This window comes from Barbus barbus, assembly GCF_936440315.1.
Source record: "Barbus barbus genome assembly, chromosome: 22".
NCBI lineage: Eukaryota > Metazoa > Chordata > Actinopteri > Cypriniformes > Cyprinidae > Barbus > Barbus barbus.
In genome coordinates this window covers 29,814,853-29,828,543 of record NC_136750.1, presented here as the reverse complement: position 1 = coordinate 29,828,543, position 13,691 = coordinate 29,814,853, and the positions used below count along the sequence as shown (strand labels likewise).

General features: G+C 38.9%; 1 protein-coding gene across 1 annotated transcript in view; it reads left to right on the top strand.

Moving 5' to 3' along the window:
• Positions 1-4,170: 4,170 nt before the first annotated feature.
• The window catches only part of LOC306888170 (protein unc-13 homolog C-like), a gene marked incomplete at its 5' end in the record, with an annotated part of 162,650 nt that continues 153,129 nt past the window's right edge, over positions 4,171-13,691 (top strand). Inside the window, one exon of the mRNA XM_079446334.1 lies at positions 4,171-7,510. Coding sequence (XP_079302460.1) covers positions 4,171-7,510 — 3,340 coding nt within the window. The remainder of the gene's footprint in view (positions 7,511-13,691) is intronic.

Here is a 13,691-nt window from a genome sequence, read left to right as displayed (position 1 = left end):
CTAGTGGATGGATTTTGCATGCTGTCGGAGAGGGTTGTGATTCAGGTATGTGTGTGTACTAACTTAAGCTGTTGCATCTTGAATATTGAATTGCAATTGAACTGATCGTGTATTTTGTGTGTGCATGCATCCGTGCATCACTTTTTATGTCATTCTGTGCCATTAGACTTTGTGGTACGTCCAACGCTTGATGCTTTCAGCTCACTGATCAACATCTGGTGGAGTGTCCTCACAGGCAGAGCGGGATGATTGAAGCGCTCGCTGGATTATAAAGAGCTTTCTAATTCCCCCAGATCTGATTTGTTGCATTTCTCGCACCAAGAGCATGCATCGCGCTCGCAAATTAGCGTTGGTTTAATGCATGCATGCCGGGACGGCTGCCCTGATGATGTGAACTGATATCCAGCATGTTCTCAGTCAAGGGGCCTCAAAGTCAGCCGTGCTCATGGTTGAAATGCATGCATTTTCAGATTTAGAAAGCATATGCTGACACTGATCTGTGCATGCCGAGGTTTCGCGGGGTACTGAGTGAATGTGAGATGAGCAACGGCTCGTAATTGTGTTAGTGGGTGGGTCTCTCTCTCTCTCTCTCGCTGTCTCTCATCTCTCTATCTTAAATATGCATCAGGAGGGGCTGAGGTTGTCAGAGGAGTGTCTGTATGTGAGGTTCGGGGTCAGAGCCCTGTGTCTGCATCGGATCGATAATCCATGTCTTTTGCATCTCAAGCTCACAGACGACCACACATGAGAATCGTCTCTCCTCGGGGCGACAGAGGGAGAAAGAGAGAGCAGCTAATGAGCTGCCCGTGTTTATGAGGCATTGCACAACACGCTGTCAAGGGCAATAATTTGGAGCAGCTACATAATAAATGAAGTAAACTAATAAAAAAAAATTACTTGCAAATAAATGCACAGTGTGCTTTCACAGTAGGCTTTTGGTGATGAGCCAAGTCAGTTTCACTTTATAGTTCTGTTCATTTGGATAATGAAAGCAGTATTTTGAAACATATAACCTGAATCTGCTTAAATGTGTTTTGAGGTTCGGGTGTTGTTAATAGTATAGGTTGCAATTCATAATTAAGCATTGCATTCTAGCTTGTGGAATTGGAAAGAAAAATGTTATTGCTCAGAGTTTGGACTTTCGTTACTCAGGAGAGGTTTAAGAATTTTGAGCTAAAGAAATAGTTTATCCAAAAATGAAAATGTGCTCAGCCTCAGGCCATGAGTTTGTTTCTTCAGCAGATTTGGAGAAATGTGTCACTGCATCAGTGTCTCAGCAATGGATGCTCTGCAGTGAATGGGTGCCGTCAGAATGAGAGTCCAAACAGCTGATAAAAACATCACAATAATCCACACCACTCCAGTCTATCAATTAACATCTTGAGAAGACAGAAGCAGAAACAAATCCATCCTTAAGATGTTTTGGCCAAAAATGAGTCATCTCTAACAGCTTCCACTCTTCTTTCCAGTAGATCTTAGTTCATGCATGCAGGGAATTGCTCTCTTTCAGACACAGGAGCATTAGGGCATCAATCAAGTTCTTTCATGCCAGAGTCAGTAAACCATTTCTTTATGGACCTCGCTTTGTGTGCTGGTCATTATCGTACTGGAATAGAAATAATTGCATTCCTATATGCTGGATTGTTAGTATTCAGTGCAGCTGAAATAGCAAGATCTGTTCATTTGTAGGTTCTGTCACATATGTTTTGGTCATTCAGCTATCCAATAAAGTGACTCTAAAACAACATAAATTCCTAATCAGTGTAGATTAAAACATACATATTTTCCATAATGGCCTTTAGCGTTGCATTCACATCATATCTAATGAAATTTGATTAGCGCTGTGAAATAGTAGTTGATTACCTGTTGGGCTTGTGGTGGAAATATGACAGTTACTCTAATCAGATTTAATTGTCTCGTCTGTATTTTCAGTAGATTGATTGATTGAGCTCTGTAATTCTTTAGTGGCTTAATAAAGAGACAGTGATTTCAGCCATTAATCACAAAAGAGTTAATAAATTAATTGGAAAAGGAAGTTAGAAACCTCTGGTCTCAGCATTTGTTTCCATTGGCTGACTCTTCTGAGTAGACATCAATTTCCAAAGTCTTAATCATTGCCTAAGAAACCACATGCTGGAGTTTTACCAGCCGAATACTTAGTTTAATTAAAAGTATCAGCGAGTAAATTTGTAGTAAATAATGAGGTCTGGTGATTGTGACATTTGATGTCTGTTACTGAGTGGTTTGGTTGTGTTGAATAGGCAGAATATGAATCTTATCTTCTTCTCAATTTACCCCCCCCCCCCCAAAAAAAAATATATATATATATTATATATAGGTTTTGTGTGTGTGTGTGTGTTTTAGGGTAAATTGTGAAGAAGATGAGATCCTAACCATTTAGATGTTTGTAATTGTGATATTTCTTTCAAGATGATTATGCACCTCAATAATATAAAAATATTTATTGTCAGGAAAATAATGTTATGATGCAAAAAATCTTAATGCAACTGATTCTTTTGACAATACAGATATTTACTTGAGAAGCTTAGATATTAGGACTTGTTTTCAGACAATTTGTCTTGAATTAAATTTATTTTATTTTTTTTACTTTTTTCCTTGAGCTATGCATAATTACAAAAATGTATTGAGATTTATGCTTAGAACAAGAAAAAATAAACTGGGGAAAAAATAAACTTAATTCAAGATTCAAATTCCATTGAAAATAATGACTTTACTCGTGAAGCATAATTGTCTTGTTTTAAGGATATTTTTAGTGGAAAACAAGACAAACTACTGATGTACTGAAATATGACCATGTTCTTGACAGGATACAGAGTGAGTTTAGCACTGATCATCGAATTACATCTGATTGGATTAATAACATTTGAGTGTACAAGCTTTGTTTGGTTATAATTACATTAGTGGAGTAAAAGCTGCTTTAGAGGGTCTGAGAAAGAGAGACAGAGAGACAGTCAGAGAGAGAGAGAGAGGTCTGTAAACATCAAGGTGTGTGACTCACAGCAATGCCATCCACACACACACACACACACACACACACGTTACACAGGCTGTCACCTGCTCTGTTCTGTATTAAAGGGGAATTTCTACTAAACTGAGAAAAATGTTTGTATTGCAGCTGAATGACAGATAATGAGTCTATATAAATATACTCCTATATGTATAACTAGATATTTTGGACTTTCTGAAGAAAATGTGACTCAGCACAATGCTAGGGTGTTGGTTGGTGTGTGATATGGTTGATTTGTTGGTTGATGTTGATTACTTGTTCAAGTCAACAAATCGTCTTCTCTACTTGCAGTGTATTTTTTTTCCTTCACCCCCAGAATATCACATCTCTCTTTCTTATGTCATTATGCATTTTTAGGCCCTGTGTGAACCATATTTAATTAGATACAGGGTCTTGCCCTTTACACTTGAGTATATTGTTCTGGTCAATTTGGTCATATTGTATTTTCTAGTGCATTTGAACAGCACCATTCAGTTGTGATCATTAGGTTGTGTGTCTGTATCATGGGACACTACATGTACCAGATTTCCAAAGGTGGTGTAACTCGATTAATGATTATGTTGCCATGCTCATTTTGAAGCTAGAAATGCATTGATTTGTAAAATAATGTAAACACAATTATTCATGTCAGGCTGTATAAGGGTTTATTGGATCTCCAAAACAACACCGGAATCTTTTATGCTCTAGTTTCTGTGAAAATAAGAAGCTTTCCGCAATTCTCTCAAAATGTGACAGATCTAGCTCAGCTGGATTTGCTCTGACAGCCTCATAAGAAACAGACTATGAAATTGGGGCTCTAGTACAAAGAATTATTCAATGATATATTATACAGTACATGCAGTGTAACATTCAGAGTTATGCATTTTACATGCTGACCTTCAGTGCAAACTAACTTAAAAGAGTTTTCTTTTTCTTTTTTTCAGAGACATGAGGCCTTTTCTGAAGAACAGTCTTGAATATTTCCCTCACTGAGGATGTGTGATGATTTCTGAATCACTTCTTCTCTAGACGCTCTATTATACCTCAGGGTTGACTTTCAAAACTCGTAAGTGTCTGTGTGCTTTCTGTTGAGCACCGCTGGATTTGAGACCAGCTTTGCTTCACTGCATCCAGAGTGCAAAACTGCTGAAACATCGCCCTCCATGGTTTCTGCCCATTTCAAGAAGCTATCGTCTTACATCGTAAAGATTTGCAAAGGAATGTTTACAAAGAAACTGGCAAATACCACAAAGAAGAAAGAGAGTAGCGAAAACAAAAAAGAACCCAAAACGTCCCCCGAAGTGCATGCACGGAACCCGACGTTCTCAACCACACTGAAAAGCACAGTTAAAAAGATCTCCAAATGCTCATCGGCACGCAATATATCCCTTGAGGAGGATGACGGAAAAAACGACTGTTCTTCTCTCTCGCCAACATTCAGTTACCGTGTAGCAATTGCCAATGGACTTCCAAAAAATGCCCTATTTCTGAACAATAATGAGTTTCATGAGGTCTTGTCAATTGATTGCGATTACTCCGACTCTCTAAACGAGGCAAAACTTGTCCATAGATTTGATGAACAAAAAGCTTATACAATGCCAGTAAGAAGGAACAGGAAGAGTTTGATTAGTTTAGCGCCCTCCGATGGCAGCTCAGAGGGGGAACGGGGAGAGCGCAGCAGTCTCCACAACCTTCGATTGGGCGCTCTGAAAAAACTGAGGAAATGGAAGAAGAGCCAAGAATGTGTGTCCTCGGACTCAGAGGCCAGCAACTGGAGAAAGACTCTTGGCATCAGAAGCAAATCTCTAGACCGGGCTGGCCGACACCAGAAAACCACTACCCTAGAGCCAGGATCCAGCTCGACGGGATGCATCAGTCAGACTCAGGACGTGATGGAGATGATCTTCAAAGAACTTCAGGGAATCAGTCAGATCGAGTCCGAGCTCTCAGAACTGCGAGGGCACGTTAACGCCCTCAAAAGCTCCATCGACGAGATCTCCAGCAGCGTGGAGGTGGTGCAGAGCGAAATCGAGCAGCTCCGTTCGGGTTTTGTGCAGTCCAGACGTGAAACTCGAGACATCCACGATTACATCAGACAGATTAGCCAACAGACCAACAAAGCTACTCTGAGATTTATAAATGTGCCTGAGGAGAAGTACGAAAAAACTGAAGACCTTATTTATCAGATCCTAAAAGAGAAAATGGGCTTCGCTGAAGCTCGCAAGACATTTAAAATTGAACTGGCCCATCGACTAGGCCAACAAAGAGAATGTTACAATGCTAAACCTCGACCAATTATAGTTATATTTTCAAGCCCCCAAGACAGGGATTTAGTTTTGAAAAAGTGTTATAAGCTAAAAGGGACTGGGATATCCATTTCGACAGATAGTCTAGCACACGATTCGAAAGAAAAGAGAGACAAGCCGATGGCTTCCTCTCAGACGTACGAAAGCATGGACATCAAGGTCTCAGCCAAAGACAAGGCTGAAAGTGATGACTGGGACTCCATGGAAAGTGACAAAGAGCTTGATGAATTAAACAAGAACAAATATACAATTGTGTCCAAACCACCTCCAAAAAGTAAATCAGACAAGAAAAAGCCTCACGATCACCGAAGGATGGCCGATGATGCTGCATACTCTGTGCACTATGCCGATAGCACAGCCTACGATGACCACGACAAGCAAAGCAAGTCCTACTATTCTGACATAACACCTGGATGGCTGTCTCAGAGCGACTACTCCACTCCCAAACTCAGCCGGTCTGAATCTGACTGCTCTAAACTTTGCCAGTCTTACTCCGAGGACTTCTCTGAGAGTCAGTATTTCAGCAGAGTCAATGGCAGCTCCTTGCTCTCCTCTTCAGATCAGGAACTTTGGCAACGGAAGCAAGAAGACATGGCGTCCTCTTGGTACGCCAGTCCCCCCAGTCAAACTCTGAGCCAGGAACGACCTTATGCGGAACACAATGAAGTAGAAACCACAGAGACTATTGACAGTGGTGTAAGTAATGGTCTTGTTTGTGTATCAGGGGACAGGAGCCACTACAGCGGCTCTCAGCTGTCGCTGCAGGGTGACCTCTCACCATGGAAAGACTGGCATCACCTTGAACAAGGTGCTGATTCAGGTTTGGATGCCTCCACTGAACAGAACATAATCTCTGAAATCAGTAGCCCATTTGATCCTGCAGCTAACCCTGGTTTCCCTGAGAAAATAATTAAATGCCTTGAGGTTGATTTGCAATTCGAAGGCGAGACCTTTTTGACACTAGATAGCACTCCTGAGATGGGCCAAGATCAAGATATAGATATAGAAACTGAATTTTTAGAACCTGAGCCAGAGCCAGAGCCAGAACCAGAACCAGAACCAGAACAAATGCCACAGCCAGAACCAGAACCAGAACCTGAACCGGAGCCAGAGCCAGAGCCAGAGCCAGAGCCAGAACCAGAGCCAGAGCCAGAGGCTGTGTTTGAACCAATACCAGAACCAGTACCTAGACCTGTGGCAGAACCGCAACCCGAAAAGAAGCCCAAGACCAAGAAGATCCAGGCTAAGCCTGAATCAGCTCCGCAAACTTTGCAGCGACAGGATGCGAACCACCTCCAGCAGAGCCAGAAATCTTCCTCCATGTACCGGAGCCAGAGTGAGATCAGAAATGAGAAAGTGGAGGAAGTCCCAAAATCCTGGAGTAGCAGGCTCAGCATAGACCTCAGCGAAAAATCCTTCGGCTTTGGAGGATTTGGATCCACCCTGCAAAGAGCAAAGTCAGCTTTGGATTTCGTGTGGAGTAAAGGCTCCCAAAGCACTAGTGCCCCGGTTGAAGAACCGAGCAACACCTCATTCATGGGTAGGTTCAGAACCATGTCCCAGTCCACAGCGAACAGCTCCAGCACAACCATTGACTCGGACGTCTACACAGAGCCTTTCTATTACAAGGCAGAAGAGGAAGAACAGCCTACTGAACAACCTGTGGACAATGAGACACATTACGTTGAGGTGATGGAACAAGTCCTAGCCAATCTGGAAAACAGAACAAACGCAAACGAGGCTGAGGAACAGTACCAAGAAGAGGAATACAACGTCTCACAAGAAGATGAAATCTCACAAGAGGGTAACCTTGTGCTGGAATATGACTGCAGCCTTGATGAGCAATATGATGAGGAATACAGTGAGGAGTATGATGACAATCCCATGACCGAAGACACGGCGGAATATGAGGTGAGTTTGGTGGATTACGTAGAAGAAACAGAGGAACCGGAAGCAGAGACCGAGGAACAGGAGAAGAGTAAGGAGGAGGTGCAGGAAGATCAAGAAATATCAGAAACGAAGGGAGCAGATGAGGTAAAAGAGACTGTCGAACAAGAGGATGAGAACAAAAATGTTACAGAGGTTCCCGTGCAAGAAGCACCACCCAAAAAAAGGATACGTCCTACCTTCAAAGAGGCAGCGCTGAGAGCTTACCGGAAGCAGATGGCTGAGCTGGAACAGCAGATCCTGGCAGGAGGTATGAACCAACCAGTTTATATGTTAACTTATTATACTGTAGTTGTCTTGAAGGGTTTTAGTTTAGTTTGGCTTTGGTCTGTGAACCATTGATTGAGTCATTTGAGATACACTGTTGTCCATACATGAGGTCTTGGTTCATGACATCCCAGGGTTGTTGTGAAGGGCAAGATAATGATTACTAGTATTTGATGTTGAGTGGGTAGAATTGGCGATTGATTTTGTGTGTGCGTGTACATGGTTGTTGTCAGTGCCTGAGTTCAGATGAAAGTGTACTTCACCTTTTGTGGCCTTCATTAACCTTACCGAGTCCAATCAACAGTTCTATTTATATTTAAGCATTTATTTTGAAAGGAACAGTTCACCCATATAATAATGTTCTTTTCATCATTTACTGTCACTATCAGTCCAAACCTGGATTTTTTTTATCGTGCAACATGAAAAGAGACAATTTGACAATGCTTTTCCATTCAGCACCTTCCCATTCAGCAGAAGCGTACATTTATCATTGGTTGTCCAAAAATGCATCATAAAAGTTGTCCATTTGACTTATGTTCTACATTTCTTCTAATGTCATACAATAGTTTGTGTGAGTGATGTAATGAAATTCAAGTCGTTACTCACTAGAAAATAATGTGCCCACTATTGTAGCTCTCAAATTTCATTTATGCATTTTCAGATCAGGCCAGGCTTGATGTCAATGAGTAACATGCACCACATTTGAATATGTGCATATGTGTCGTTTTATTTTTGGGTGAATTTGTTCTCTGCAGGCATGTTTTATTAGTATTTATTTCAGTAGAACAAGTCTCAAATGTGTTTTCAAAGTCAGTTTAACCTATAAATGCTAATATGAACATGCTATTAGTTTGTAAACAGATGTCAATATATGATTCATGGAATGACTCAAAGGAGTTAACAGCGGAAACGTGGCTATGCTAGCAGTTTACCCCACAAAAGCAGAGTTTCCTTTACAGCCAGTCAGGAATCAGGGGAATTTCCACCCAGTCTTACTCACACCGAAAGCGCTCTTGACCTAGATGTGAGAATCACAGTCACAGCACACGGCAAACCCAGCGCCGCACTCCACAATGCTGAGTACTGTTGGGATACTGTATTTAGGCTGCTCATTCATGCTGCACGCTAACAGCCAGATGCTCTGTGTACTTTAGTGGATTCTGATTCCCTAAAACACAAGCCACAAATCACAGACCAAATCAGTTCATTTCAGGCATTATAATGAGGATTGGCACCGGCGCACAGTTCCAACAATTGGATTCCAGAAATTATTGTACTTTCACTGATATGTTTTACATTAAATAAGTGCATGCAGGGTCTGTGTTATTCTACATTTACATTTAGTCATTTAGCAGATGCTTTTATCCAAAGCGACTTCCAAATGAGGACAATAGAAGCAATCAAATCCAACAAAAGAGAAATGATATATAAGTGCTGTGATAAGTCTCGGTTAATCTAAAGCAGTACACGTAGCAAGGTTTTTTATCTTATTTTTATTTCAATAAATTTAAAGAAAACAAGTAGACAGAATAGAAGTAGTAGAATAGAAATGGAATAGAGAGAGCAAGTGTTAGAGGGTCAAGGTTTTTTAAATAAATAAAAAAGAAAACAAGTAGATAAAATAGAAATAGAATAGAGAGTACTAGTGTTTTAGCGCTAGATTCGACCGAATGCACAATGACTTAATACTTTTTGTGCATTTGTCACCTGACTAAACTGCACTGTAAGTGAATTTGCCACAGGTTTTATTATGCATGGTATTACAACACTACAGACCTTTGAGATCTGAAAGGATGCTTTCTACACAGTGACAGGTGTACAGTCAACAGAAGCTTTAGTCTGTGAAAACAAAGCATCTATATAATGGGAGAAGGAACAGACTGTTCTGCTGACACTGTGCTTGACAGCTTGAGCATTTAATTTTAATTTCAGCTAGAAAAAGGCATTCACCCTATAAAGAAAGTGTTAGGGTTTTCCCTTTATGACACAAGGCACTTGTAGAAATATGATGTCTACTTATAATTACCAAATAATTTTTGTGTGTGTGTGTGTTTATATACTGTATGTATGTATATATATATATATATACACATTTATATACTATAAATATGCTGTCAAATATATTAAAGCAGGGCCGGGCACAGACCTTTTGAGGGGCATGTGCTAAAACTGAAAAAGGGCACCCAGGTCTGCCTGGTCTCTTATTTACTACACTTTCCCTAAAAGAGAATCACTCAGTCGCTTCGTGTCAAACTTAAAATGCAGTTACAGGGTTTTTGACCAGCGAATGTGTGCAAATGTGCATTTTGTACATCATTAAAACAGCGGCATCACATTATGTTTTCATCAACTGGTTAAGAAGTTTGGTGTAGCTATATATGTGCGCTCAGTTTTTCCTGTTGTAAAATACATTTGACCAAAATCTAATTTTTATAAAAGATGAAATGCTACTGTATGCACAGGCTATTAGCTATGATGACTAGATGGCAAATGCTAGCCCTCTCTCTCCAGTCCCACACGTCTCAGACCTCAAATGCATAAAACATGAGCCTTTATAGACATAGTGTCTCTATGTATTTATTCAAACAAAGATATCTTTATTTACTCTTGCAAGATTTCGTTCAGCTGCTGTGGAACTTCAGTTCATTCAGTCAAGATAGAAGGGGTGGAGTTATGAGATTTGACTGACAGGGTAATCCAACAGTGTTGATTTACAATACAATACAATACAATACATCTTTATTATCAACCATGGTTGAAATTGGTATTTGACCACACCAGCGAAAACCAAATACACATACAAACTCATAATCCTACTACAAAACATCATACTGAATCGCACCTTTTGGTTAAGAAATCCGACCGCAGCAGGTACAAAAGATCTTGATATGAATATTGATAAAGAAACAAACAAACAACAACAAAAAAAGGCCCTTCGTAGTATAAGGGCAAAAAGAGCATGTGCTACCTGTTCTCTTGAGCCCTACCTGTGCACGTGCTTGTATTAAAGTATATTTATTGTATAAAATATAAATTATTTTTCCAGGGCATTTTTAATATTTAGCATTTTTATTTGAATGTATTTTCCATTAACAAAGCTGGAAAAGGGAATGCTAATGATTAGCGTTCTCCAGGTTTATCCTCCTTGATGAAAACACAGAAATATTCTTCAGTTCAGTGGTGCTGGTATTTAGCTCCTTGTTTTCACACAGCCAATTTAATTTCTGAGCTCTCATTTTCTCCTTGACTAATTAAAGAACGCAGATCAGAAATCATTTGCATAAAACGAGGAACCGTCGTGCAGGGACTCTGAGTGTCGTGGCTGTTTTGGTTCAGTTTTAAAAGCAGGGCTGCACATTTTAGGAGTCTTTTACAGTGAGGTCTCTCAGGATTAGTTCTTCCTGCCAAACCCATCTTCATTTAGTTCTAGGCTGAACTGCATTCACATGCTAATTCCTCCTCCCAAGGGCGCTTGCTAACCAGGTCAGTGTTGTTGGGACTCTTATATCAGTCTTGTTCTGAGAGTAGCGGTGCGAGCCTGCACTCCTCGCTTCACGTGTTTATTATATCCATTTTATATTTCCGCTCTGATCCATCGAGGTCAGCTGACTGAAAGTTGGAGGACAAATGTGTGCAGCACTGATAGTAAACACTTTTTGCCGTTTGCAGATGTTTGTTTAGAAGGTTTCCTATCCTCTTAATGTTTGGGAATTCATATTTTAAGATATAAATTTCTTTATTGACTGTTCAAACCAATAAAAAAACCTCAGTTCTGCCCCAGATTTCCATTGCTCTGCATTTTAGATTAGATTAGATTAGATTAGATTCAACTTTATTGTCATTGCACATGTAAGGTACAGGGCAACGAAATGCATTTGCATTGCATTTTAGTAATCGAGGATTATGACTGTATTAGGAAAATTCTTCATAGGGATGAACATGAAAATCAAGAAAAATCTAATCTGACCCTGTTTACTTTATAGATACATATTCTGGTAAATGATGCATCAGTGCATGTTGTTCTAATGTAAAACTGAATAAAAAGCTAATCATTAAAATGCAATAACTTGCTCCAATACTACACCTAAGCTCAGTTTCACAAGGAAATATATCCAATTATGGAATAAATAATGAAAGTGCATTGCAAATGCCGATTCATATTCAGATTAAAGACAACGTGAAATCAAAATTGACCATATTTGCTTCAGTGCATGTTATTCCACAGGATAAATGTTTTTCATTATATTTTAGCAACATCTAATGTTACAGTATATAAGCCATCTGTTTTAATGGGAACTTTGTTTAATAATATTTTAGTTGTATTATTTAAATGGTGCATAACAGGAATATTTTCTACCTGCAGTTTGTTTTAAGAAAAAGACATCATTAATGAAAGTGATGCATTTAGGCAGAGCTCATTGGAAACAGACCATTGATCCAAATGAATGAAGGAGGTTTTCCGTCACCTCTCTCACAGGCCGATATGATTTAGCCTTGAGAACTGCAGCCAAAATATTCATCTCATTTCGTCTCTGTCACTGACCAAGAAATCTAAAAGGAAATTGAATTCGTCTGAGAAATCTCTCAGTGCATATATATTCTGCAGCATTTCAGCCGTCCACAAAATGGATAGATTTCAGAGACTGTGGACACTGTGTGATCTTGTTTTAAGGGTCAATTTAATGAGACCTGGCAATATTTAAAATCAATCAATATAAGAACTTTTTATTCTCTTTATGCCTATATGGGATTTTTCATCTATAACCCATTTTACTTCAGTAATGTGACATTTCTGAGCATATTCTACAGACAAAATATGGTCAGGAATTGATGATGTATCATATGAAGTGTTCGTTCTGGACCTTATTGTGAGTTTAAAAATATTATATAAATTAAATATTTGAATTAAAAATATTGAAGTAATCCTAATCACCTTTAAAAACAATTTAAATAATTAATATTATTAATAAAAATGGACATTCCTGTTATTCTTAATGGTGATTTTGATCAGTGTAATTTAGTCATTTTCATTTTCTTAACAGTTTTATGGGTCTTAATTTCTATTAAAAAAAGGATGTTGACTTGTAAAAAATCTATAAAAAAATCTATAGAAAAATCGAAACATTTATATATATTTTATATACATCTTATTAATTTGTTATAAATATTTTATATTTAATTTTATTATTTTTGATAATAATAATAATAAAAACAAATGTTTTTTTGAGCAGCAAATCAGAATGATTTTGACTGGAGTATTGATACAAAAAAATCAGCTTTGAAATCACAGGAATAAATAACATTTTAAGATATATTAAAATACAAAGCAGTTATTTTATATAGTAAAAATATTTCACAATATTATGATTTTGCTGTATTTTGGATCAAATAAATTCAGGCTTGGTGAGCAGAAGACAATCTTGAATCTTACTTACGAAACAGTGTTAAAGTTGGATGGTTGGTTGCTATAAAATTGATTTGGAACAAACAGGCCAATAAAACACCCAAAGTATATACCGGTTAGTCCTCAGTTTAGTGTTACTCTGACACTGAAGGATGGTCTGAGCATTACAGAAGGGCGAGTAACCCTTCATAAGCCCAACAGGAAAGATTTGATCAATACTTCGTTTGACCATCCTCGTCTCCACTTGATTAACCAGCTAGATTTAAGCTCCATGGCTGTTCTTCTCACCTTCTACATGCGTTTATTGACCTCTGACGTCTCTGAGAACTCACTTTTATCGTTCATGGTCCAGCGAGCTGTGAAGCTATCGCACTAAAGCTGAACTAATCATTGCCATTATATTTAAACACTTGAGCGACATTAAAGTGTCTGAGGTGATCTTTGAGGGAAAATGAGAGCGACTGAAGGAGGATGATCTACTGTAATATGAGAAATCAGGCTCAGTAATGGTCAGCATTGTAACCTCATCTCTGAGGTTTGAATCTGCCCATAATTTGGCAGAAATCGTGTTTGGATATTGATTGTCTGAAGTGTATTTAAATAAACATGAGCGGTCTCTCTGTGCTGGACACCGCAGGCTTTTACAGCATTATATGGCCGATGTAAGAAACTTTATTTATTGTCTCAAGGTTTGTGTGTGTGTGTGTGTGTGTGTCAGGGATTATACTCTGACTGAGATATCATAAATGAGCTGTGCTGG